The sequence below is a fragment of the Labrus bergylta genome, chromosome 20, assembly GCF_963930695.1.
Source record: "Labrus bergylta chromosome 20, fLabBer1.1, whole genome shotgun sequence".
In the NCBI taxonomy this organism is placed as follows: domain Eukaryota; kingdom Metazoa; phylum Chordata; class Actinopteri; order Labriformes; family Labridae; genus Labrus; species Labrus bergylta.
The window spans coordinates 5683092-5710619 of NC_089214.1; the positions used below are offsets into that span (position 1 = coordinate 5683092).

The 27528-nt window shown below is 39.8% G+C and overlaps 2 protein-coding genes across 2 annotated transcripts; one reads left to right on the forward strand and one right to left on the reverse strand.

Moving 5' to 3' along the window:
* Positions 1-1016: 1016 nt before the first annotated feature.
* LOC109983756 (carbonic anhydrase 1) lies at positions 1017-7991 on the reverse strand. Its single transcript, XM_020633600.3, has 7 exons — positions 7799-7991; positions 7341-7538; positions 5470-5588; positions 4542-4634; positions 4388-4450; positions 4140-4295; positions 1017-2548 (listed from the first exon to the last, which is right to left on the reverse strand). The coding sequence occupies exons 1-7, from the start codon at positions 7830-7832 to the stop codon at positions 2429-2431; spliced, it is 783 nt and encodes a 260-aa protein (XP_020489256.1). The 5' UTR covers positions 7833-7991; the 3' UTR covers positions 1017-2428.
* Positions 7992-10327: 2336 nt separating this feature from the next.
* Positions 10328-13175, forward strand: rbis (ribosomal biogenesis factor). Its single transcript, XM_020633665.3, has 4 exons — positions 10328-10444; positions 12298-12413; positions 12518-12634; positions 12720-13175. Exons 2-4 carry the CDS (start codon positions 12303-12305, stop codon positions 12786-12788), a joined length of 297 nt encoding a protein of 98 aa, XP_020489321.1. The 5' UTR covers positions 10328-10444; positions 12298-12302; the 3' UTR covers positions 12789-13175.
* The last annotated feature ends 14353 nt before the right edge of the window (positions 13176-27528 follow it).

Here is a 27528-nt window from a genome sequence, read left to right on the forward strand (position 1 = left end):
CTTAACTGGAAGCCCAGCAGGCTAAGCAAGTTGACAGATGTCCCTCTCCCCAGCGATGTTTTCTAGCTCCTCCTTTGGGATCCCAAAGCATTCCCAGGACAGAAGGGACTTACAGTATATTATCCCTCCAGCGAGTTCTGGGTTTACCCCAGGGTCTCTCGTAAAAATTGTGTTGCTTACTTATTTTTAGTTACTTCAATATCCAGCCATTAACATAAAGCTAGCCTACAAACTAGAAGCAGTGCAACACATTTTGCAAGTAATTTATGTTAATCCAAATAATAAACAATGAAGATATTACATTTTTTATTGTACGAGCTTTTGGTTGCAAAGTTTCGTTACCTTTCAAAAGAACAAGCCTCCTCTCTGCCTGTTTACAGTCCTCATGCTAAGCTAGGCTAACCCTATATATATTCTGGCTGCAGCTCAGTTAAAAAAAAGTGTTATTTATCTGAGATGAAGAATAAACAATTTATTTTTATTCAAGGATTATTACTTCCTCCACCACTGAAAATAGCAGCCTCATATCCGGCTGTGTCCAAAGGTGTTAGAAGGTTGATCAAATCTAAATGTGTTGCTTATGAAGACATCAGGGACTTTGTAAATGCAAAAGTACTTTTCACAACCTTTGAGATAAGATCTTAAAAGGTGCCTAAAAAAGATAATGGGGCTTTTAAAACATAAAACCACAACGTGCAAAAATGCATGCACTGAAATTTCCAACCATCAAGATAAAGGGCTGAAAGATGAAAACCTGAAGTGAAAAAAAAAATACGTATGACATACTTTATTCGACCACCTGCATTCTCTAGTGAGTTTATAAAGCAAGACATTTGAGATTGTGGTTTTGGAATAATTTTTGGTTCCAGGTGTTTTCAGATAAAGTCACTAAGAGATGTTCAGGAACAGATCCAACCTGCAAGCTACAGAAGACTTAAATAACACATACAAGTCAATATGCAGGAACTGATTATCGCTCAGTTGTGTATGAAGAAGGAAAAAAAGATGAAACTTGGTATTCATAAAATATATTTATTCAACTAGTAAAACGTCCAATTCCAAAATAGAATGACAACAACAGAAACTCATGGGAAGGCCCTAACAAAGATTGGCATAAGGCGGTTTGCTTTTTAAAAAAAAGTTAATTACAATCTTTAAATACATCGCATTAACGACTCCTTCATTTGTTTTGAAAATGCCTAAAGAGCCCAAACCAAAAGGACCTCATGTTGTCTTTAGTTAATTATCCCCCTACACATAGTCCTACTCTAGGCTGACACTCTAATCTTATGTGTTGGCAGATTCCCTCCCTCCTTGGCTTACTTGGCAGGCTAATTTCATCCTTGGCTTTGTGCATTAGCCACTATGGCATTGCCAACATGGCGACTGTGCGTTTTAAGCTTTAACACTCAACACTTTTCAGAACGACACAATGAGGGGTTTTCTTTACATTTCATTTTTCCAGAGGAGGGTCAATCCTCTCTATTTCTATTTTATCATTAAAAATGCACATGACCTTTTGGTAAAAAAAAAAAAACAACAACAATCAAGAATAACTTAAGACTTATTTTGCTTAAGCTGTTAGGCTAAAAAATAATCCTTAATAATAATGAAAAACACAGCACGGGATGACAAACATGAAAGATTTGAAGATTACACTGCGAAAACAGAGAAATCAGCCATTGTCATGATGTTCAGTACTAGCAAAAACTCTGTCCTCATGTCCTTGGTGGCTTTACACCGAATTCAATCAATAAGCAGGTCAGTGCCAACAGGCATCATGTCTGCACGAGGCCGTGTGTGCATGTGTGTTTGTGTATGCGCCAGAGGTGGATTTTCCGAGTCAATTGGTTGTGATGGAGGCGGCTGCAGCGTTTCATTAAGCTGCTGTGATGCAGAAGCCGGCAGTCGGTCTGAGATTAGAGACAGACTGGCAATGGGAGTGTTTCCTGCACGTCTGAGTGTGCATCTTTTTATCTGCACCTTACCCGCCTCACAGATGGGCATATCCGCCCCCCCCCCCCGTACTGCAGCAAGCTATCAGCTCCATGCTGGCTCAAGAGCACCATTTTAACTACAGGTCATCTTCATTTTCCAAGTGATGGTTGTTGGAGCACACACTTTTGTAATGCCTCTTTAAAAAACTGGTGCTTGTCTTAAAAAAATCAATTATGACAGGGCGTCTTTGCTGAATTACAACACACATACAAACAGAGGGGACAATGCTGTAAGAGCTCCATCTCACAGCCATACAGCCCAGCATGAAAGCAATGGGCCACAGGAATTTAGTTTCTTTTCAAAATTGGACGGAGAGAGATATGTGTGCTTTGTGGCTCACTGCTACAGAGGTAACTCCGGGCGTTTGACTAAAGGTTGGGGGAAGGGAGAGGGCAACAGGGCAGAAAGGGCAAAAGAGGGGGAGGGGGTATTACTGGAAGGAAGCACGGACGGGGCGACCCTTGAGCGGCTGGGGAGGGCGGTAGTTGTCCACCATGCAGCACTCGGGCTCACCCTCAGCGGAGAAGAGCAGGCTGCGGAATTTCGCCATCTGTGAAAAGAGAGAAGACGGTTGTGTCACTCCTGCTGACCTCCTGTGACTGTCACTCACAAACATGTGACTACTTATTCCAAAGAGTCACCGAGATGAATTTAGAGCCATTTTTAATAGGTGAAGGAATATTATGACATTTGGGGATTTTTTATTTATTTTTTGCTAATTGTAGAAGAAAATAAATATCACTCTTATCAGTGCCAAGTTAGCTTAGCCTACGCTGAAAACACAAACAAATAGCTAGCATTGCTCTGCTAAGTTAAGTAAAAATATTTCTAGCAGTACTTCTAAAGCTTACTTATTCAAATTGTATATCTTGTTTGTTTTATCAAAACAAAAAAACAAAGTGAAAAAACGACACATTTTTTGTTATTTTGTCTTCTCGTCTTTAAGCTAGTTTTAAGCTAGCCTGCTACGCGGTGTTGTTTAAAATTCAGCAAACAGACCTTGAGCTATCATAATCTTCTAAACTTATTCAAGGGCTGAAAGTTAAATATTGGAATTTATTCGTCAAGTCAAACCTGAAAAGTGCAACAAATAGCCTGTTACACATTAAATTCCACAATTCATGGATTTAGGCAACTTTATCAGAGGCTAGCTAAACAGGCCCAGGACCTAACTTTTCTCTGCTGGGTCTTTGCAGTGAGGTGTAACCAGAGATTGTTTGGTTAAATTAATGGAGATACCACATGTTTATAATTTAGCTTTAGGGGTGTTGACTTTGACTAAGCCATGCTAGCTGTTTCAAGTCTTATGCTAAAGTAAGCTTACAATCTGCTGGACTGAACTGTGCAGGTATGACAGTGTTTTTCCCAAAATGCCTTTCTCCGAGTCAGTGGCTACCTAATCATTTATTATTTGCACTTATTTGTTTATGGTTTCCTTTTCATCAATGCCTTCTATGTCATTATCTCCCTGAGAGGCCTTATATAGCACCAAGTCTAAAGGTTATGTCAATCTTCTCACATGTTGACCTTTGAGACACCTACTCACTGTCATGAAAACAACATTTTGACCGTCATGTGTTAATTTTTACATAGCCCAAGGGCAAGCCTGCCTGCAGAGGCTGTTAGTTTACATTAATGGTGTGGTTAGAAGTCAAATATCTATTTCAGTGGCAGGATTAGCTGTAATTTTAGAAAGCAAACACACAGCAGATTTAGGTAGGCTATGTGTACTGTGGTTACACAGTTATGGCTGAAATCCCACATTGAGGTAGATCTTTTCACTTACTGAATGTGATGCATGCGTGGGAAGAACATTTCCTGCTAACTCCCCACATACTAACACCAAAATACTGTGGTGAGGCTACCTCGCCGGTGTCTGTGTGAACTCATGTTTGCCTTGGTTCTCTCGTTTCTTTTTTTTCTTTTACATTTTAAAAGCGTAGTGATCCTCTGTATTGCCTTCCATTTCATGACAGAGGTTTCTTCTTCTCTGTGCAGCCGCAAAGCTTATCTGAACAATTAAGCCCTTGATTTAGACTGTAGCATAAGAGAGGATTTGCAGACAGGGTTATTTTAGACAGTGGGCATGCAGCCAATCCTTCTGCTACAGCTGAATGGGCTCTGTGAGCTCTGTGACATACCTGTTCACAGCTGACGCTGATTGGCGCCTTGCAGACGATCCAGGTGACGCTTTCCAGCAGAGGGGGTGTGGTCAGAGAGCCGTCATAGGTCCAGTAGTCCAGGCAGCCAGGGAGCAAGGTTGCAGGGTCGAAGCCTGTGAATGTGGTCTGCTTGCCCTGGAAACAAAAAGAGCAAGGCAGTCTTGCATATAAGATCATAAAAGATTAAGATCTAAAGGGTCTAAAACATACTGTTATTATAAACTTACTTTGGCCTTGATGGTATCAAAGGCATCAAGAACTTTCTGGAGGCTGGCATTCTTAGCACCAATCTAAAAACAATAAGACACAAAATGTATAAGATAAGTTACATGATCATCAGCATAAATAACATAAATGGGAACTCCATGTAACGCTACTGACCTCCAGGAATACTCCGACAACAGCGAGGCCATCAGGCTTGCTGGCAGCTTCACCAAAACTTGGGTATTTGGTGTTCCAGTGCACAAGATGAAGCTGGGGGAAAATTAAATGGATGAATATTGGAACAAAGTTTCTTCAGAGTCATTTGCAAATCCATGCTAGTCATGTTGTTGTCCTGGTATCTTGACATTTGAGCAGAACTAATTTTTTTGAATAATGAAGTGGGTAGATAGAAGAGCAGTAGGCTGTGAGAGAATATCTTGAAATAATATTTTTTTATTTATTGAAATTTTTTATTTATTTCTTTTGTATTGGATCTCTAGCATTTTCTAATTGATTGGAGTGGGGCTTGTAAAAAACTTATAAGCTAATTGCCTTATTGGTTGAGAGGGAAATCAAGCAAAAAACAAACAAAGAAAAACAGATGACTAGCCCCCCCCCCCCCCCCCAAAAAAAAGAGCAAATTCAGGCTACTCAATGGGTGGCTGTTGGCAAACTAGCAAATTTATAAAAATTATAATATATGAACATGTCTATTTATTTCTGAATTAATACAAGTATGTGTACCAACACTGTCAAAAACATGGCCATGATCCTAAAAAAACAAACATTTTTGACGACTCATCCTGCATACAAATTTTGCAGCCAATGAAAAGCTTTCTTTAATTTGAATGCCACTCCCCCCTGACCCACCTGACCCACATGACCCCCATGACCCACAAGCTATCCAGCAGTTCTCTCTGTTTGTTTGAAGGTATTATATTGAGCTCCCTAGTTTGCTGTGTTTTAAATGGAACATTTACATATGTAAAAATCAAGTAGCACTCTACTCACTGTTTGATTTAACCTACTATAGGGATTCAATTAATAACGGTAGTTTGGTAACTTTCAGCTCAGTATTACATATTATAGCTCTTGGTATTCTTACCTCAGCAGGATACTTGGTCCCGGCGACGGTGTGTTCAGAGCCCCTGCTGTCAGAACCTCCCCAGTGGAAATGAAACTGCTTGAGCCTGTAGGTCCCTGAGATCGGTCCGTCTTTCAGAGCTGCAGAAGGACACACACATCACTTCATCACACACTGAGCGTGGGCAGTACTGCACTCAGCCACAGTGAGGCTTCACTTGCCTCCATTGTGAGACATTTTTTTAAACAAAGAAGAAGATAAAAATAGAGCTATAAAAACACAAGGACCAGGTAAGGAAGGGTGAGTAAGATGTGTGTGTTTACACACATAGTCACACACACTTGTGTCACCGTGACAGACTTCCTTTTTTCATGGAAGCAGATTCAGTTCCTGTTATGTAAGACGGTCAAATTGAGTGTCACGATCAGTCTGAAGCGATGTCCAGGTATTGTTAACACCAAGCCTCCTGTCTATGTTACATGATGTATCTATTTGCATGTTAGTTGCGGATAATCCTGTATATTGTACTATTTATGGCGCATTGTTGTGAAATGCACACACGGCCCTCTCCTCACAGGATATGTGTTTCTATATGGTCGGCCTTAAGTTATAAAGCTAGAGGTGCAGAACTGGTCTTGAAGAATTCTGAGGTTGTGTTGGATTTAAAGGGATTATTGAAAACCAGAAATAAAAGAGGATGTGATTTTAATCTTCCCCACTGTACACACTCATGGTGCATGACATGATGTATGACTGTGACACACACAGATTTAGCCTGCTCTTTATTTAGAAGGGCAGGGTGGAAAATAAACAGGGAAATATGAAGGGGGAATTAAGAGGCTCTAATTCATCTAGGTCACATTCTCAGGAAAAGTGATTTTGTTTTTGCATCTCGATGCGTGTCCAGTAGAAATAATCTGTGTGATTGTGTAGATTATGTAATCCTCATTATTTTTTGTCAGATCAGATTAATGACGACCAATCCCAAACATCCAAATACTAAACATTCAAGAAGCCAAAGCCATTGCTTCTTTCTAAAAAAAAAAAAAAAATCTTTCAAATAGAACAAAGAAAGCATTCTCCATCCTCCGAGGGACATCTTGTGCTTTAGGTTACCTATTCCAAAGGAAAGATTTTCACACTAAAAGTGAAGCAAACCGGTGATTATTTGCAGTGTAAACTCCGTTCTTTTGCATTTTGACCTCAAAGCCTGCAGAAAAGAGTTGGCGTGGGAAAGGTTTAACTGGGGTTGCATTACCAATTCAATTAGTCTGTGCATGCTTTGTGCAAAGCTTTATGAATAGAGCCCCTGCAGCCTATTCACCAACATTTTTCTCAATATAAAAAGGAAAGTAAAAAGGACCAAAATCACACAGTGAAATTCACTGAATTAGTGTATTTGTGTGTTTTCTGCTTTAATTTCCGAGCGCTAATAAAAAGTCTTTGTTCGTCTATTTGATCACTAAATCCTTCTAACCTGAAACTAGGCAACAAAATTCGTTGATCCGCGTAAATATCAACATAATATTAACATGCTTGAGTTCTATCAGAGCTGCAGAGGAAAAACAAAGCATCATCCATTAAACCTTAGTGGCGCATTTTGGAGCTTGCTGCATCCTGTAAATCAGCCTCAGGACCCCTGAGCGTCTTTGTCTGCAAACATATTGAATTCAATAATCCTATAGCTCATCTAATGTGTCTAAAAATATTGCAGCTATGATTGTGATGAGAGGGAAGCAGCGTGTTTTATCATCAGTAAGGCGATATATAACAAAATATATTTTCTTGCATACGTTTTTTTTTTTTTTTATCAGACTGTGTGGATCGTTGATATCAAGCCCCGCTGGCTTCTCTCGGTGTCTCTGTTCATGCAATATTAATGTCACACTAACTTGAGCTGTCGGAGTCATCTGCGAAGGTCACTTGGAAGGAATGTCCGTTGTTGAGAATTTCAAGGCAGTTGGAGGGGTCGTACTTCAGGTTGAGCGGCTTCAGCCCCCCGTCGAAGGATGCTTCACCAGGGACGATGTCAATGGGAGACTGGCGGGGTCCATTGGCAATTGGGAAGTTACCGGCCCATTTGTCGGGTCCTAAAATCATTCAAATATAAAATTGTGATTAGTATTACATTAGTATGTTTTTGAATTAGTCTAATTGCGCATTTGGGGATGTTGGTGTGCTTACAACGCGCGCAAAACCCCCCAAATGCGCATAATTAAAAAAAATCTCTGCAGTGACCGGTGCTTCCATTCATCCTGCACACTCTGCTGCTGGTATGACTGGTTTTAACATTCCTCTCAGAAATGTCACTCCTACATTACAGCATGTGTACGTGCAATTAGCGCCTCACCGTTGTCTGCTGCGTATCCCCAAGCGTGAGACATTCTAACAGTGTGGATCTATGAGTGTCTATAATCCTCAATAAAGCGACTCGTCCACACAGTGCAAAGCAGCCAGTGTCCTCCACCTGCCAGCTGCAGCGCTTATATAGGGTTCCCCCTGTGAGTGGTGTGTCTGTCAGCAGGCTGGAGTTGGCCACATGATGTCCGCGCAATGACCGGGAGGAGTTTAGATGAGCCGCGACGCAGCGCTGCAACACTGTGGATCAATAAGGATCTCTCTCTCTCTCTCGCTCTCTCTCTCTCTCTTTCCTTCCCTCTCTCTGTCTCCGTGTGGAGCTAAAGTCTGCATTTAAAAGCCTCAGTTTAATTGATAGTCTGAATCATTTTCCTACACTCTTTCCCAGCTAACGGGTTCAACTTGTCTGTCAAGGAAGTAACGGAATTACGTGGCAACATGCAGCCTCGTGTCACCTTCAAACCGAAAGCTGTGACCTGCAGCCCACTGAATCATTGTTTACATTTAAAGACACTTGAAATATTATGATCTTTAATCAAATATTAAGTTTTTTCATACTTGTTGGAAAGCATGAAATGAAACGCAAATATTTAACTTAATATTTTAACAGTGAAGCAGAAATGGTAACAGCTTTAATTCAACTGTGTAATTTATTGGTACTTTGCCTGCTGCATGAACTCTGTGCCATAATTAAATATTAATCACTGAAGGCAGAGTTCAAGGAAATTTGGACTGGAGTCTAAACATCAAGTTGGATCTATAAACTAAAAATGGTTATTCTGACAATTTGAATGCACAAATTGTAAAGATATCAAGTTTTTATGAAACAAGAACTTTTGCATAGGGCAGGAGAGTTATCTTGCTTCTTCTTGCACAGCTCCCAAAGACAGATAACAACAAACTGAAGGCCTGCAGCACATGATTTGACTGTGATGTTGCTTCAGAAATGCACATGTAAGGAATTTACACGGAAGGAACCCACCTGTTGGATGTGGTCAGAAGACGCTGAAATGACTGACAAATAATATTATTGATATAGCCTATCTATATTCTTTACATGATTATAAGAAAAAACACACAAAAATATCAGAAATATACCTTATTGATTTAAATGTAATCAATAGGCTACATGGTCAATAGCCTAAAAAAATCCATCACAGGACAAATTGTGGTTTGTAATTTCTGTTCTTCTTTTAAAAATGCAGCATGTGGAAAAATAGGCCTAGAAATCCACATTTTTCCTCTGAGGTTGGATTGCATCCTATAGCCTAGTGGTCAGCTCAGTGTTCAAAGAAAGCTCACATTCTCTGACAATCAGCCACCTGCCACGAAGTCAGCTTAGATGGTACCACGGCGCCACCTGCTGTCGGTTATAGAGAAATGAAGGCTTGTGGTACCCTATCATAGAAGTGCATATTTTTCTATCCAAACAAACATTCGTTACATAAAGAAGATGTTTAAGTCTATTATAGGCTAATCCAAAACGGTGACTGTTACACAAAGAGTGGGCTTTAATGGTGTAAATTATATTGGAATTCCTTCCATTTGACATGCACCTTAACTGCCTCTGCTTTATCTGCTCTCATGCACTACATCACTTTATTCTATCCATTTTATTTCAGTATTCATACAGTTCTGCTTAATTTATTCCTGTTGTTTCTTATCCATCATTACACTACGGTCACTTTATTTATCTCATTTTTACCTTTACAGTTATATTGTTTATATTAGTTCTGTTGTTCCATTATTCACCATGCACCTTAATAACTTATCATTTAGTATTTGCCTACTTGCAAATAGCTCTGTATATATATATATTTATTTATCGTTTACTGCACATAGTTCTGTTTACATCTGTTAGTCCGATCACTGTCCACTCATATCTACTCTTTTATATTTTGTATTTTTAAGTTAAGTTTAAGCTTTAAGTTGTATTTAAATTGACACTTTCTATTGAGGTTAAAATGTTTCATACTTACACTGTTGTTGATTTACTGCTCTGTGTGCCTTTGAATTGCCCCCCGGGGACAAGTAAAGTTTTTTTTAATTTAAATTGAATTTGAATTCGGCCTACCTTGCAAATATTAATTATGGTCAGGGGTCATGTGAGTCATGCTTTGATCGTCATTAATATATATATATATATATATATTAAAAGACACATTCAAGTACTACTTTTGTTTTATTATTAAGAGTTCACGTACTAGGTGTTTATTTTTTTATTTTTTATTCGATTAGCCTATTTATCTCAACAAAATAAAGATGCACGATGTCGGCCTATATTTTGTTTTTTATGAATTAAAATTGAAAATCTTGTTTTTCTTATCAAATAATGAAATAATGTTTTTTTTTATGTGGATAACAAACATCAGTGGACTGAAGAGCAACAACAGGTAACGAACAAGATTGTGTTTCCTTTAACAACACATACGCTTGGTGTATTTTTTGTTGTTTTTTTTTTTGTTGCCCATCACTACTTTACTTTATTTTATTTTATTTTTACACCTTTTATTTTCCACAGTGGGGAACCGGGGTGCGGTGCGAACCATTGTCGTCGCACCCTGATGACGTATTTGCACTGACACGCTTTTCCCAGCACATGAGGAGATCAACATCTGGTCGTCGCTCTGTGTAAACGGTAAGTTTCTTCTTATCTTCTTTGTTTATTCAATCAGCAATGTGCTTACATGTTTGTTTTTGTTTTTTACAGTGTAGTAAAATTAATTAACTTAATTTAAAAAAGGGTAAAAAAATCTCTAGAAGCCAAATGTGCGCCGTGAAACAGACAGACAACAACAACAACAACAACAACAACATGCTGTCTCTCTTCTTTTTAACTAATGGTTCACCCACAGAGATATGATACGGCTTCAGAGTGATGTTAATGCTTCTCTTATAGCCACGTTTAGTGCTTCTCATGTATTTAAATAAAGTAAGAAGTTGGGTTCATCTGAAGGATCAAAACAGACTGACTGCAAAGATCAACTGGAGACTTCTCCACTGTTTAATCTTTACTTTCTGTGCAGTCTGTTTGTAAACTGGTCAATAAATTGTCCAGCCACCCATGTGTGCACATTGCAATACTGATACTACTGGATAACAACATGCCTTCTGTGCAATAACCGTGCAAAAGCTGCAAAGGTCAACACTGCACATTTTTGACATTTCTCTTTATATATTTGTATACTCTGCATTTTGGTGCCTATTGCTGTTTCTGTGTCTGTGGCTTTGAATGTAAGTGAGCTGTGTATGACATGCCCCCCCCTCTGGAGACATACACTGGCCTGGCCCCCAAAAAAAAAAAAAGGTCACACACTCTGATATTTCGTTGGATCGCCTTCAGCTTTGATTACTTCCTGCACTCGCTGTGGCATTGTTTCCATAAGCTTCTGCAACGTCACAAGATTTATTTCCGTCCATTTCACCGATAAATTGTGTTGATGATTTGGAGAGTCGGACGACTGACGCAAAGTCTTCTCCAGCAACATCCCAAAGATTCAACAGTGGGGTTAAGGTCTGGACTCTGTGGTGGACAATCCAGGTGTGAAAAAGACGTCTCATGCACCCTGAACCACTCCACCACAGTTTGAGCCCGATGAATCCTGATGAATCATCTTGGATTATGCCCGTGCCATCAGGGAAGAAACAAATCCATTGATGGAATAACCTGGTCATTCAGTATATTCAGGTAGTCCCCAGATCACAGCACTGCCCTCCACAGGCTTGTACAGTAGGCATGATGGGTGCATCACTTCACCTGCCTCTCTTCTTACCCTGATCACTCTGGAACAGGGGAAATCTTCCTTCCAGTTTTTAATAACCCGTTGGACAGTTCTTAACCCAACTTGAGTAGTTTCTACAATCTCCTTCGATGTTTTCTCTGCTTGATGCATGAGACTGATTTGACCCTCCTCAAACAGACTTAACATCTTTTCCACGACCACAGGATGGGTCTTTCAACACCGTAGTTTAAGAAGTGAGAAGCTACTCATTGCATCAGTTGGGGTTAAATAAGTTGTTACCAGCTGAAAGATAATCGCCCATGCAGTTATTATTATCCAATGGGAGGCTCTTACCTATTTGCTTAGTTAAATCCAGGTGGCGACTTTTGTTTTTTGGACAGGCAGTGTATATTAGTGTTAGAGAAACACAGTGAAGTGTATTTTGTATAATATGTGACCTTTAGATACTTTGTGAATAAATGTTATCTTTACTGTTAACTTTGAGGGTAATTGACATGATTCTAAAACTTTTCTCAGAATGTTTTCACGAGGAGCAACTCTTTGTACTTAGGAAGCTTAGTGAATACGGCCTCTGATTTATAACCTGCTGTCGGTGATCTTCACAGAGGTGTGAGTGCAAATTTGAGGAGAAGCTGGTCAATGTAGAAATAACCACTTTAAAGCAGACGGGGGAGAAAACAGAGGCCGTACAATGAAACTTAAAAGTCTCCTGGCAGCCTTTCCATGCTGATTGTGTTTCTTTCCCCAGGTATCATGGGAAAGAATAAACAAAAAGGGAAAAAGCAGAAGAACGTCTTTCATGTCGTAAACAAGCACTTGAAAAACAAGCACAAAGCCAAACCCGTCACAACAACGCTCAAACACGTAAGATCTCCTTTTCTTGTTCTTGTTTTGCTTACACCTTGTGTGTACTCTACGTTGTTTGACGTTTTGTCTCGCCCGCTCTCGTCTGATTTGTGGCCTCGCAGATAAACGTCGTGAAGAAGGAGAAGGTGGAGAACCTCAATCAGATCTTCACAGAAGTCCAGAGGGATGTGACGAGCGTTTCAAAGTCGGTTGCTCCTGAACCAAAGAAACAAACGCAGGTAGACGTATAAAACTCCTATTTCTAATTGAACCTTTCTTTTCTCTATATAAACTATAACATCATCTTTTATTTGATCCTTTTAGGTTGTCAGAGAGCCTCCAAAGGAATCTGTAAATGTTGACAATGCAGCTCAACTCTTTTCTCAACTCTGATGGACTTTAACAATCACACTGTTGTGTACTCTTAACAACAAATCATCACCAACTTCTGTATCGCTCTCCTCCTTGAATGTATGAAATAGTTACCTTCCAGTGCAGTTTGACATTTCGTGCCAACATGAGGACGGCAGGTGAGCTGGGAATGTGAACAAACCATTCTCCATGATGTTAATTTAAACCCTCTGTAAATAAATTAACTGACAGACTTGGGACATTGTGGATGTTTTTGCATTGTTAATAGTGAATCGACTTTGGTGCAGAATTGTTGACTGTGTCATAGACTGTAACCGATGATTTATTACATGCCTTTATCTTCATGAATGAATTAGATTATAAGATAACAAAGACTAAAGAATGACCAATACAGTTTCCAAGAACCCTTGTGTGACTTTTTTGAGTTTCTTATGTTTGTCTAAAACCTCAAAGCTTCTGTGAATTGTCCAAGCAGTAACCTCTTCATAAGGGCTTGTTCTTCATCTTCAATCTTTTTGCAATTAAAGGCGACTCATGAGGCTGAAGAGAAAAAAAATGTATCAGCCAAATTATTAAACCATGTGCACTCTGTAACTACGCAGAGGAGCTCTACTTCAGCATTTCACACCATCATGCCTGTTAGTGCACCTGAAGATGAAGTATGGATTTTTCCGGCTCCACCTGTGAGCACTGTGCTGTTATCAGTATGCTGCGGCCGTACCTCGGCATGAGAGGTCATAAGTGTAGCAGAGCCCGGCTGATTGCTTGTCTCTGCGCTGACCTCTGACTGAGTTAGTTGGTCGTTAAATGTGTAGCGAGGGGGAAAGCAGGACCGAGGCAGGTAAACAATCCGACACATGGCTGTAAGGACAATAAGCCGAGAACGAGATCTTCAAGGTGAAGGTCTCATCCACCCACTCGTGGAGATAGTAAAGCCTGGACAATAATGGAGAAGAATTGCAATGTAGGATCACAGTTCGATGTTGCAATAACGATATGAAGTGTGATACATTTAAAAGTGTGCATATTTGTTTTTAAATCACAGTTTTTGTATATATATATATATCTGCTGTTTAAATGTTTTAAACAATACAGCATGTCCTTTCTGGATCCAAAAGGTGTTTTTTTTTTTTTTTTTTTTTTTACTGAATCTGAGGGAGGCTGATAGCTTGCTTCATTGGACTAAATCAGAAAGAGTTGAAAGTATGGCCATCATACACAGAGCTCCCTCCACTGGTCAAAATGTACAACATGCTGAGTGAAAAAGCTTTGAATTTATACATAAAATACATTTTCTCATTTGTTGTAATAAAACTCAGACTTCTGAGTGGAATGCTGAATTTGAATATTAATCGCAGGGACAAAACAGCGACTTCTCGTGCAGCCCCACTGCAAAAGCAAAATATTTGTTGTAGGACAGCAGAAATTGTTAAACAAACATTTCTTCCTTGTAGTTGTGACACCAAACTTGTCAGCAGGTTGTGGTGTTTTTTTTTTACAGACAGTATTTATGGATCATTGTGAAGATTTAGAAAAAGGAGGTAGTGATATGCACGTCACATTATAGGTGCAGGACGGAGCAGAAACAGCAGACTGGGGAAGAAGATTTGCCTGCACACGTGCTCAAATGCCACAAAATGTTTTAATTCACATTTGGACCCGAGGTCACCTGAAGAAGACCTCTGGTGGAAACAGTTTGATTATGATTAATTAAAAGTTTTTTTAAAAGGTGCTTAAAGGTTGAGCTAAGGAGGACCAAAGAAACCTTTTTTTTTTTTTTTTAGTTTGCTACTGTGGAGAACCTCTCTCCTTTTGAAAGTATGAATTTGACCTTTTGTCATAATAAAACTATGACTATGAACAGCTTTAAAAAATACAAATATGTAACTGCACAAAGTGAGATTCGTCTGAAAATGGGCAGAAAAACAACATTGTAAGCATCAATAAAACAGCTCAGGGAGTCTTAACAAATATACCAGTTATGGTCTGAAACGCATTAGATCAACACCTTGGGGCAGAATATTTCTAATACCGAGTAGGAGCCTCTCAGTGGGAAATGTTTGGCGGGGAGGGTGTAGCAGATGCAGTGTTAAGATCTCAGGTGCTCCCCACTGTGATCCAGATGGCTGCACCACAGCACAGGCGCAGGGGTTTGCACCAGTACACCCTGGGGAGACAAATATCATGCCAGAACTCACACTCATTGAATTTCTAATGTAATCTACATGAGCAGGCAGGGGGTGCGGCTTGAACTGCGGGTAAACGGAGGAAGGGCACATTTGTCTTTTTTTTTTTGTCACTTTTATTCATGCAAATTCTTCTTACTGCTTTAGAATGTATTCCTATAATTAAGATCTGTAAACCATCCGTTATAAATGATGACAGACTACATTAATGATGTAATATTTTAAAACAGAGATTCATTATTAAAATCCAGAGAGAACACTCCCACACACTTTTGGTTGAACCTGTATTCTTAGTTTTTTTTTAATTTAACATAATCATAAGGGATGTTTCAAAAACCACCAGTGCTGGAAGTGTCCACTAGATGGTGCTCTGGATGGGCTTATCAATATGCACAGTGACAAGCAAGGAAGTGGATATTTTCTGTGTGTGTGTGTGTGTGTGTGTGTGTGTGTGTGTGTGTGTGTGTGTGTGTGTGTGTGTGTGTGTGTGTGTGTGTGTGTGGTACAGAGAAAGAGAGAAGTGTAATGCCCCCTGAATGCCAATAGGAAGTTGAAGGCCTATTTACAGCATGTCATCCCTGCTGCACAGCTGGGTTTCTCACTCCAACAGGACTCGCAGCAAAAGGTTACAGAACCTGCTCTCCTCTCTGTGACAGAAATAAGAATCAGTGTGTTTGTTTGTGCATGAAACACACACACACACACACACACACACACACACACACGCACAAAGAAGTGTTTTTCTGTGCAGATTTGCCTTTTCAGTGGCCAACCCTGAGCTCTGCAGTTGCACAAACTCCTGAAATCAGTCTTTGTACAAGCCTTAATGGTGATATACTCTTCCTCTCTTTACTTCTCCTTCTTCCGCTTTTTGAATTCAAATGAAAGCCACAGATTTCAAGGACACACCTCATCGGCTTAAATGTCCACATGAGATATGCTCTTAAATGATTGATGCTTTTACTGATCTCTTGGTCCCATTTTCTCCATCAAAAGAGACCGTGAACTATTCACAGTGAAGCATATTGACTCTGAAAAGGGAAGCAAAGTGAATTATCAAGTGCAACTATGGAGATTTAAAGGTCAAAATGGCATTCAAGTAAAAATAATTAGTCAGGATGAAATGTTAATAGTAAACTCCATGTATATTTTTCTTTGAGTTCTCATTGGAATAAAAGTCCTCCTTCAAATATGAAGTACTTATTCCGCTCGTTTGAATCTTCCCTTAAAGTCTGTAAAAGGCATTTCATCAACAAGTTGGACGGCCAAAATTCAATTTATGATTCAAATGTTCTCTTCATTCCAGAGTAGTGAAGATTTTTGCTGCTGCTGTAAACTCTGGATGATTCTCAGGCAGCCTGACTACACACTAGATGGTTTTCAAACCTTAACCAATGTTAAAAACGTGGGAGAACAAAGATATAAGGACAGTTTCAACGATCAACATCGTCCATATTTAGGTTGAGGACAAGACCTGCTGCTGCGTTTTTGATTCATCTGCAGGGGTTTGATAGTTCATGTAGGAAGACCTGTCTGTGAGCTGCGTCCGTTGTATTCTGAATCCGTGCAGAAATGTGTTTAGAATGGCAGTTATTGAATATTTTATAATTTCCTTGATGCTTGTTCATTGGTTGCTCCGAACACCATGGGGTACAGTTGAAATGTCTTGATTAAAAGGGCTCCTCGCTGCGTTAATTAAAGAGTATAAATGCCATGCGTGATTGAAATGGTCTGAATTCTCTCATTACAAGCAGGAAAAGGTGATTAATGCTTTTTATCCCTGTCTCCTTTATGCTTAGAATAAGTAGGGTTTTTTTTCTTGTGTCGTTGAATTCCTTACTTCAGAAGTATATAAAGGCGAATGTGTTTGCATCAAGGTCAAGGGAAGAAACAGAATTTTAAAGCGTACCGATCCAACCTCAGCTTCTGGTAGATCTTTGCTGAGGAAGAAACGCCTCGGAAACTCAATGTCTGGCTTTTTGACCCAGCTGGGCTGAACAGGTTCAAAAGTAGAAGCTTTAAGCTTTAAGAATACTTCAGCACTTTTATCACTTTAGTTTTTTTTCATCATGTTTTAGTTGGTTTTAAAATAGGTTTCCTTCTCCCTAATGTGTTGTCCATTGTTACATCTGTTTTGTAATCTGTGTGTCGTGATGGATGTCGATCTTGCTGGCTGCAAACAAATCTACCAACATATATATAAATAACGTAACCTGAACCTGAACCTAAAATAGCCAAACTGTTTGCCAGGAGCTTTGAAACAATTGATTCTGAAATTATCATGGTAAATAAGATGATGCCCAAACATATATATCCTCTTATATGTTTTTTTTTTGTTTAATTTTGAATATTAATATTGTCAAAGTAACATAAAAACATCCAGTAGAGACTCATAGAGCGATTGTATTTCATCATGTTTTGAGGTGGTCTTATCCAACCTGTTATGTGCTGACCACCAGAGCTGATAGGTACAGGCTTTAGTCCCAAGCTAAGCCAAGATCCCTGTTAACTCCCGTCCTCAGACTGTACCTGGACCACATCCAAATACCAAAACAAACACATCCAAACCTCTGCAGCACCATTTTCCATCTGCAACAAACCACCAGAGCGTCGAGCCACTGCAAGCTGTTCGGCTGGTAGGGAAGGAAATAGGCTTTACACTCGAGAGGACATGGCACACAGAGTTCCTTTCTTTAATAGGATCCCAGGCACGTTGTTGAAGTCGCCGGTGAGGTCCCACCTGCGGCTTCTGTGGGCCAGTTTGGTGTCTGAGGGACGGGGGGGGAAGCACGGCTCAGGAGGAGATGTGCAGAGGAGCGGCTGTTTGCCTGACAGTGAAGTGAGGAGGAGAGAGAGCTTTCTGCTACACCTGTCAGACGCATGAACAAAGTACATCTGTTCATCCCCTCCTCCTCCGTCAGATGTCAGCGGCTAAAAACACGGCACACTTATTTCTGCCCGCTGCTGTCTCTTTGGTTTTTTCACACGCATATGAGCACACAAACAGTTAGAACCAGGCAGACAAAGAGGAACATTGTGCAAATATGTTCATCCTTCAGCCAGACGTTCAAACACCCCCCCCCCCCCCCCCTTTATGGTCCTGGTTCCTTGCCTCTCCACATGTATGTCTGTGAAAGGAAAAATGCAAATCTTGTGTTTTTTAAGTTTGTAGTTGAGTTCTGCATTTTTAACCCACAGCTGATCCAGGAAATGTTAGGAGGAGAGAGAGATTAGAGCCTCTGTACATGGGACGCGTGACATAACCACTAGGCTACTGGTGCCCCATGTACTTGCTCATATGCACACATAGTCTAGTTTATCTTAATGGTGTATGCATTCTGCAGAACTTTGTATACACACATAATATTATTTTGTGACATGTTTGAAATGCTTTTTTTTTTACCTGTGTAAAACACTCTGTGTTTAAAAAAAAAGATTCAATAAATTATTTGTTTACTTTATATATGAAGGCATTTTCTTTCAGAAGAGAAATTCAGAAATGTTGTTTTCTATGTATTTTTTTTTGTTCAATAGCTGAGAGGTTGTGATAGTTGAGATGCAAACAGAAAAAGCATCCAGGATTTGAGTTGAGTTTTTTTTTTTAACTCCGCCCTCAAATGTGTCCATAAATGTGTGAAAACATTTTCTAAAAATGGCACACAACACCTTTTTCATGAAACTGTTTTCTCCTGACTTGACAATGTTTTTTTTTTAAATTTTGCTTTTATTCTCAAATGATTGAAACATATAGCTCAGTTGTAAAAAGCTTATTTCAACACCTTCATGCACAAATGGGAGTTTAGCAACATCTGAGCCAGAACACGTCCTTCACTTTGATGCACTCGATGTGTTTTAGAGGGTTTGATCCCCCATGAATAATAAGTCAGGGTGTTGTTTTCCCCCCAACTTGACTTTAATTATAACTGTTTGCTCATGAATATTTATCATCGTAGTTAAAGATTTAAACCCTTATTTTGAAGGGCTTTAAAGAAGGTTATTTATTTGTATTTCTTTCCAACTAGTTGACACTTGAAATTATAGATGTGGAAGTTTCCTCCACTTTCTGGCACATTGTTTTTTCATGTTAAAAAAAACCCAAGAAGATACAAAATGAGACTTTCTTATTGATATATTTGACATACATAGTGAAAGTTTTCTGATATTTTTTTGTTTTCTCACTGTTGTTGAAAAAGTTGTTGCATCATTTGAATGTTGTATTTCACCCGGAGCTGCAGACTTAGTCCTGGTTGTGTTCAGGACATTTTTATTCCACATTTCATCATCTTTCTCCTTAGAAAAGCGTTATCCTACTTTTAGTATTTGGTCCAGGTTTTTTAGTGTTTTTTATACTGGTGGGTTTACAATGGGCTTGGTCACTGTGTGCATATAAATCCTTTATATCCATGAGGCTTTAGCTACCTATGATGTCCCTGTTTTCTGAGCAGCTGCTAAGGAGTTCCCTTGAGCTCAGTGAGTCCCATTTGGGGATGATTTCAATGGCAGACGGTGTATAACTGTGGCACTATCGGGAGCATAAATATGTAAATAAGGGTGTAAATGTGAAAGTGCTGAGTAAGAGTAAGCATGCTCAGCAAAAAACCTCCATGAATGTAGGAAAACATGCTCCTCCTTATCCCTCAGTACCAATCTAGATACAAAAGCTAAGACTCTGTTCCAGGTCTGCAGTGTTTGTGATGATATGTAGTCTTAATCTTTTGTTTGTATCGTTGTGCACAGACTCTTATTTTGAAAGGCATTCCAAGTAGATCACGTCTGACTTGATATCCCCACTTTCAGGCTGTAGCTGGTTAAGGAAGCGAATGACAACTGGCCTCTTTACATTGACATTTTAAGCAGTAAAAGGCAAATTTACAAGCAGCCAGTGATTTTAACATGGTAGAGAGAATGTGCACAGGGGAACAAAGGAAAATGTTTCCCATACATTTCAGTATCAAGGCAGGAACATTTATGGAGGCGGGCAATAAGAGAGGCAGTTCTGTGATTCAGGAGAGAAAGGGACGAGCGTGAAGTGCTTGTTAATGAGGGGAAGTCTCAGCGGAAGACAAGGAGACTTTGCTATCCTGAACAGGGTGAGCGGGTCAGCGGACCGCCGGGGTTCAGCTCAGGTTCTTCAGGAGCAGTGGGGGGACTTGCTGCAGGGACGGGGGGGGGGGGGGAGCCAGGGTTGTGTTGTAGCCTGAAGGAGAAGTGGTACCAGCTCTGGGCTTGTGCAATTTTGTTGTAGGTGTTATGTTGCATTTCATTTCTACATTTTTTTTTAAAGATTTATTTTTGGGGCTTTTTGTGCCTTTAATGGAGAGACAGGACAGTGGATAGAGTTGGAAATCAGAGAGAGAGAGTGTAGGGAATGACAGGGAAAGGAGCCACAGGTGGGATTTGAACCTGGGCCGCCCACTTGGAGGAGCAATGCCTCCATACGTGGGGGGCGCGCACACTAACCACTGCGCCACCAGCGCCCCTCATTTCTAACATTTCTAACAGACACAATGTGAAATCAATTACTCAATACAAACATGTGAAAAATGATTCTAATGGTTTGTGTGAATCGTGTGAAAATGTGTAAATCAAGAAGATGAAATACGCATTTTTTGTGGCAGTGCTTGAACTTTTAACATGTTTATTTATTGCTAAAAACATTTAAGGGAAGAAAATATCTGAGAAAAATGGCAACAATTTTTCCCCTCTTACAGTGGGTCCAAACTTTATTTGAGGTGGAAGCCCGTATCATACAATGATCCTAAAATACTTACACAGATAAGACCCAACATGACGCCAGACTGACTATTTTACCCTAAAGTGAGTATTTTACGGCCAGGATCAAAATAACTAATTTGGTATAAATAGCTCATGTCTTTGTAGGTACACACTCTTAGGGGGATTTCTTTAATAACTCATCTGTTTTGATTGTAATAACCCTGAAAGTCATTCACAATTTTGCATAATTAGGGGCGTGGCTGAGTTGACTGACCCAGATGTTGTAGATGTTTTTACCAGGAGGCTTAAGGCGGCCTCAGCTCTTTGCCTGTTAGTCTAACGTTAGGTTGAGAGCATCTCCAATATGACAGCCACCATCGTCAGGCTTCACCTCTTCAGAAACCGTTGGGTTACGTCCCTGGGGCTACGTCCATGTTTTATATAGTCTATGGCTTAAACGCCTTGTCGCCATGATGACATCAAAAAGTAAACTCTCACAGAATCAAAACAACATCATCATTCATAAAGACGGAACAATAAAGATGTTTAGAAACATATTTCTTTAAATTCAAGTTGTTATATTTTCCCGCTAAGAATCTCGTGGCACCAAAGGATATTTATTTTTGTTTACCAGTGGCAGCTATATTTTCTTTATGGAATAAATAAAAGAGGAGTATGAGAAACGGCTTTCAACAACAGAAAAACAGGGAAGATTTCACCATATTGCTCACAGAGTTTGACTGACAGGCGATACCTGGGAAGTGACTGCTCAGCTGCTTTGGAACCACGATATTACCAAAATAAGATTCAAAAATAGAAGTTTCTCTTTCAAGGATTTAGGTCTTAGAAGTGAAATTATGTTTAGCGTGTGTGTAGGTAACGTAATCTTATAGAAGCACCAGATGAAATCAGACGCTTTGACAAACTAAAAAAAGGCTCCTCTGTTGATGTTTTCCTCGACGAGTGAGATTTGAAATCCTGTTTTTCTGTCTGCTGTTTAGGCCTCTTCAGACTGTGCAGATAAGAGGTGGAAGTTTTCAACCTGCAGACAAGCAGAGTGAAGATGATGACAGCAGGGCTCACCTCACCCCAGGGAGTTGAAGGGGGCCCCAGAGGTGCTGTGAAGAAATGGATTTCAGGAGCGCTGCTGTGCACTGAGACGACTAAAATGCAGGAAAGTGAAGACACACACAGGTAGACATCAGAGATAACAAAAAAAAAGAAGGGATAAGGCAGTTAAGAATCTAAGAGGCGGGAGAAGACAGGGTAAGGAAGAAGTTTCAGATCAATACTTGGTGTAAAAGAAAAATAAGTGTGTGGAATCAATATGCTGACTTTGTAGAGTATGAATACAACCCATTTGTCAGCTACATTTATAAACAATAATCCTCTATTCTCTGATAGTAAGTGTAAAAGCTGTGCGCTCAGATCTATAAACTGTGGCATGGATTAACAAAGGGCTTTTATTTCTTCTAATCTGAGGCCCTGCAGATTATCAAATTTGGGAAAATATCCGAGTTTAACTCTGAGTGCACTTGCTCTTTCTGCTCAGTGAGAGTGGTGAGAGAGTCAACTCACTGCAGTCAGGTGTGTGTGTACCTGATTGTATACGCTGAGTCTCCAGTGTTCTGTGCTGACTCATTATCTCACCTCAGAGGTAGAGAGAGGTTATCTCTGTGATTTCTCTAGTTGTCTGTGTGTGGACATAAACACCAACAAAGAACTTTCTGTGTATTAGATTTCCATTGTCTCTCACAGTCTACATGTGGGTTGCTGGATAGCTTTGTTGCTACTCCAGCCTTTTGTGTTAACTGTTAAGGTCTCCTTGACAACCTTTACTTTTTGTCTAGTGTTTTCTTGGTCTCCTGGGCAATTTTGGTTTCGAGTCGGCTGCTTGACAGAAGTGTTTTGTTCATCATTTTCAGTGCATTATTTAGTTTAAGAGGCTTGTTTTGTTTTGCTCCTGACAGTTTGCTGTGAAATAAAACAAGTTTATTTTTATTACTATTTCCAATTGTGACTGAAAAAACAATATTAATGCATTTAGAATTATAACCCCATGATGTTCTTCAGTGGCTTATGGGCATCGATCAACCACGGACCAACAATCCAATTAAAATGAAAGAATCCACAGGATATCAGACGCTGAATCTATCGACTCCACAGCGAAGATGATTCAATATTTAACTGTGTAGAGTGTTCAGTAAACATGCAATAACAAGAGAGCCTCCACTGGTGTCACACTACAGGCCCCTGAGCGGTATTCAGATCTACATGCAGACAGCTGTCGTCGCCCGTACAATACACAACTCATCAAAGCCCACACCCACTGTATTTCCACGATTGTGTTCTCAGAAGGCAATACAAGTAATGAACTGTGAGAAAACCCATCTGTGTTCCATTTTCAATTTGGCACGTCTCTGCAATGCTATTAATGATCTCACAGACACATTTGTATGCAACGTGATTTTCAGTGCATCTTTTCACACCACACAACATATTGATATGTGAGGCCTCAAGATTGGATTTGGAATAAAGTCGAACGTGCCGTAATATCTCCACGAGCAGGAACACATTTAGAAGTCGTTTTCCAACAAAATGAATTATTTGAAACATTAAAAAAAAGTTGGTTGTGAAATCAAACATTCATTCCGAATAGCTAAACTCATTAAGGGAGGAAACAGTGCCTGAAGTGTGGAAGTCATGTATCTTTGTCTTTCTGTAAGAAAATGCTGCATTTTGGTGTTTGTGTAGGACAGTCTGGAGAGCTGTGGGAAGTTTGGTAGTCAATTCTCAGGAGTAATTCCAAGATAAACAAGTTCTAGAGCTGAGAGTCGTACTTGGATATGGAGGTCAAACAAATAAAAACAGCTGCATAGTACTAAAAATCACACTTTAACACAACATAGACAAAAGTTGTGTGGATTCTGCTCAAATTGGAGACGGCAGAAAATTAACCAAAAATCAACTTGCTTGTCATTGATTTGTTTGTGTCGAGCTGAATCAAGCGAGGCATTACATTAAACTTGATCTATCACGGTGCTAGATAATCGATTCTATTCGCAACATTCAGAAAACCAACATAATGAGGGTTTTGTTTATCCCCCACCGAGCACAGATATTTGTTTATAATTAATTGTAGAGTTTGAAAGAAAGATGATAAATGATCAATTAAAGTTATCCCAAATGCTACCTGATACACCCGCTATGAAGACAGTTATACTGGTGGAAAATAGACTGCAAAGTTTTTACTTCAAGCTCCTGTTTTAAGCTGGTCATGAAAAAGATTGGAATTGATGCCAAATGGCATCATGTGACGCTGCAATACCAAGTCTGGCCACCATGTAAAATTGGCTTCAATGGTTGGCGCACTTCCTGGGGGCTTGAACTCTAGTTAGCTAGGTGTTAACTTTGTGTGTCTGCTTTAAGCGTTCTTTAGGTCTATGGTTTTCTAGTTTATTGCTAACTTTGTCTGTCTTCCATTTGTTGCTAAACATGTTGAGCAGGTAAAGTATGTTTCTCAGAGCTTTTTTTTTGGCTAAAAACAACCGACTGCTGATGCTTCATATGTAAGCATCAGCAAATATCTGATTTTAGAACCTTTCTGATTATGACAAGCAAACATGGCACTACAGCGTTCGATGTTGAGAACAAACCTCGTTACCCCCCTGAGACATCACAAAGCGATTGCAGTTGTGTTTGCTTTGAATCTGGAAGGCTAATGTGAGTATTTGACCTGCAGTATTCAGTAATTCCAACTACACCTGTTTAATCCCACCTCATTTAAAACAGCAGCCACTTCACGCGTATATGGCCTCGAATCGATCACACCACATCCTTTAATTAAAAAAGTCATTAAATCAGACGGGTTTTTCAGCCTTTCTAATCGAGCTGTAGGTCTGGATCCCTCCTCCCTTGTTGGATTCTCTGAAGCTTGCTCCATCAGCCCCCCCTCCCTCCCTCGCTCTAAAAGTCCTCAGCATTACCCCGAGCAGCTGTTTGGGAAAATCAAATTATGCCTGGAGATAAAATTTAAATTCAGCAGCCTCCCTCAGTGTAACTCATGATTTATTGAAACTTTGGAGCAGACATTAATATTGCTGTTACGATGATGACTCATCTGACTCAATCTACGATCGCCTCCCTCTCCCATGTCTTTATTATCTTTCTGTCACATTGCAGGGAGGTTAATCTGGTGTCAGGGCCACACTGATTGTCAGACACTGCAGGTTTGTACAGTATAGGTCTCCCCCTGTTATGCCTAACCTTTCCAAAGGTTGCACCTTTTCTGTTGACATTTCAGAAACATCCCATTTGCTTCAACAGTCACGACATCTCTGGCTGAGAAAACGCCTTCCTTCGACCTGCAAAAAAAAAAAAACAGGACGAACATTTTTGTCTGAAGGCAGAGTTTTCAAAGCCCTATCTTCTTTCAAATGCTGTAAATGCTTCTTCAATGATGAATTATCATAGCTGAAGAATTCACTGGATGCTGTTGCAGGTGTTAAAATTACTTCCTCTACAATTTCCTTTTTGCACATTCTTTCTATTTTGCCCGCTGAATGCTTTGACAGCAAGGTTACATTACAGTGATTCCCAATCACAGCTTTTCACAGGTGCTGTCTAATTGCACTAGTTCGGACTCAGATGTAACACAGCTACTTAAAAATGCATCTTACATAAAGAGAAAAATGTTTTGACGGAAAAATGTTCTTCTTAATATCTCAACAGAGAGATGAAAAGTCGACCTGACCATACTCCTGATGGCCTCAGAAAAATGTAGCAAGACAAATTGAAGTTGTCCTGGTCAACATTTTTATATTGACTTTGGACAGAATGACTGTTTTTCTTGTAAGTGTTATACAGTAGTGATGTGCCCACAGGTAACACAGTGCTGAAATACATTTTAGCACCTTTGAGCTTGTTGTTTTGGTTTCATGGCCGTTTAAGCTCCATTGAGGAACTGCGAGGACCTCTGCAGACAAAGTGTTGGTCTTCTGTCTTTGCTGATCTCTACCTGTACATATGTAAGGAGTGGTTTTTGGGTTTCTTCTTCTTTACAAAAAACCTCATCTTTCTTTTATTTCAAATGTTTATCATGGAAAAATACTATTTTAGCTGTGTGTTGTAAATTGCTTCCACAAACAAATACTCTGCCTCAGGGGGGAAAGTCATATCAAATAATTCTGTAGAAATAATCAGTTTCTTGCTGATGGTCTCATTTTCTTTGTAGGTCATAGAGGCCTCACTATTAATTTAAGTTTGTTACAGAACGCCCCAAAAACTCCTTACGGGAGCACAAAGTAACCGTTTTGGTTTCTCCTACTGCTTTTATCAGCGGATATCAAGATGTGTTGGGGCGCTGTTATGAGGAACAAAAGCTTGTTTTTTTTCTTATCAAATAACAGACAAAGTCGGCAACTACGTAGATGGTCAATGAGTGGAGTATTTAGCAGCTAAAGAGAATGAACTTCCCTCTTTGGTTTGTGGAGATTAAAACGGAGCTAAAAAGAAGTGTGCTTAGTAGAGTGCTGAGTTCATACTGTATCATCAGAGAGGCTGAATGCTACATGGTACAAAGGATGTAACGCCGCTTTTGGTCCTCATCCTGGGTCAAGAGTTCATACTCCCACCAAAGGGGGTGCAAAGGGGTCCGCTGTAATCTTCTTGGCTAAAGTCAATGTGCACCGGTCTGTCAGGTGTTATGCTGCACATTTGCTTCCCAGTTATCTTGCTGCTTAAGTTTGTTCTTATTTTGTACAGACAATGCTCCTCCCCCAACACTGAACACAAAAGGTCAACACACTTTCAATGAAACTCTTGAAAAATTTCAACATTAAAAATGTTCAATTCTAACTTAGAGTAAGGTGCTTAAATATACTTCCCTCCTACACTTCTGGTTATGTAACTCATTAAATGCTTCCTTAACAGGACTTTTAAATTGAGTAATGTTGCATTAATGGGCCGCAGGAAAAACAATTCACATCATAATGATGAGTTGAGATAGAAGCTCGATGTTATGTAACATCATTAAGTTAATGAAATAAACATATGAGCCGATTCCATTTCATTGTTCCTTATAGTAACATTGATGATGATAAGATAAGGGTAAGATTGGATTTGTTCTCATTACCACTAATTTGGTTTTTACTGTTGTTGTTTCTCATGATCAGCATTGGAATAATACTGCACATCCTGTAGCGTCACCTTAAAGAACCAGAACCAGGCTACTTTTAAAAATGCACGTGTTGCATAAAAAGTTCCGCAAACTGCTTTGGAAAATCTCTGTTCTTGCAATCACATTCCCCAAAGTTGAACAATAGTTGGATAAAAATAACTTGAAGTTCAGAGGGATTTTTGAAAATCAATCAACTCTCATTGAAACCAGTGAAAGCCACAAAGCACAGTGAAGACTCTCGGAGAAAAGAGAAATCAAAGCGACTCTTGTTCTCTTGCTGGGTCACAGTGGGGGGATTTTCCTTTCTTTCGTTTCCTTATACAATACCACAGTTAAGTCCCTGCACGGCTGTAGCCTCTGCTCCATCAGTCCACTGCCAGTATTGATTGCTTGAAGTCCCCTCCGATCGGATGAATAGAATAACCTTCCTCTCAGTATCCATTTCCTTTTCAACTGATGGCAGAAACATAGGGTGTGGGTAATGCTGAGCCAAAGAATCGAGGCTAAAGGATCCCTCTGCGTGGATTCCTGCTCTACTGATCATGTGCATCGACTGGCAGGCTGACAGAAACCCCAGACAATCATCCTCATCCTCTCACCCATCAACCCTGGTTTGGCGCGGCCGGCCACAGAATCAATCAGCATTGAGATATAGGCAGTCGTCAAGCGGTGACTGATTTTG

Coding starts and splice junctions, on each gene's coding strand:
- LOC109983756 (XM_020633600.3), bottom strand. CDS start 7,832: ATGTCTCACGCTTGGGGATACGCAGCAGACAACG. Junction 4,635..5,469: donor GGACCAAGTATCCTGCTGAG/GTAAGAATACCA, acceptor ATTTTCCCCCAG/CTTCATCTTGTGCACTGGAA. Junction 2,549..4,139: donor TCAGCGTCAGCTGTGAACAG/GTATGTCACAGA, acceptor CTCTTTTCACAG/ATGGCGAAATTCCGCAGCCT.
- rbis (XM_020633665.3), top strand. CDS start 12,303: ATGGGAAAGAATAAACAAAAAGGGAAAAAGCAGAAGAACGTCTTTCAT. Junction 12,414..12,517: donor TCACAACAACGCTCAAACAC/GTAAGATCTCCT, acceptor GTGGCCTCGCAG/ATAAACGTCGTGAAGAAGGA. Junction 12,635..12,719: donor AACCAAAGAAACAAACGCAG/GTAGACGTATAA, acceptor TGATCCTTTTAG/GTTGTCAGAGAGCCTCCAAA.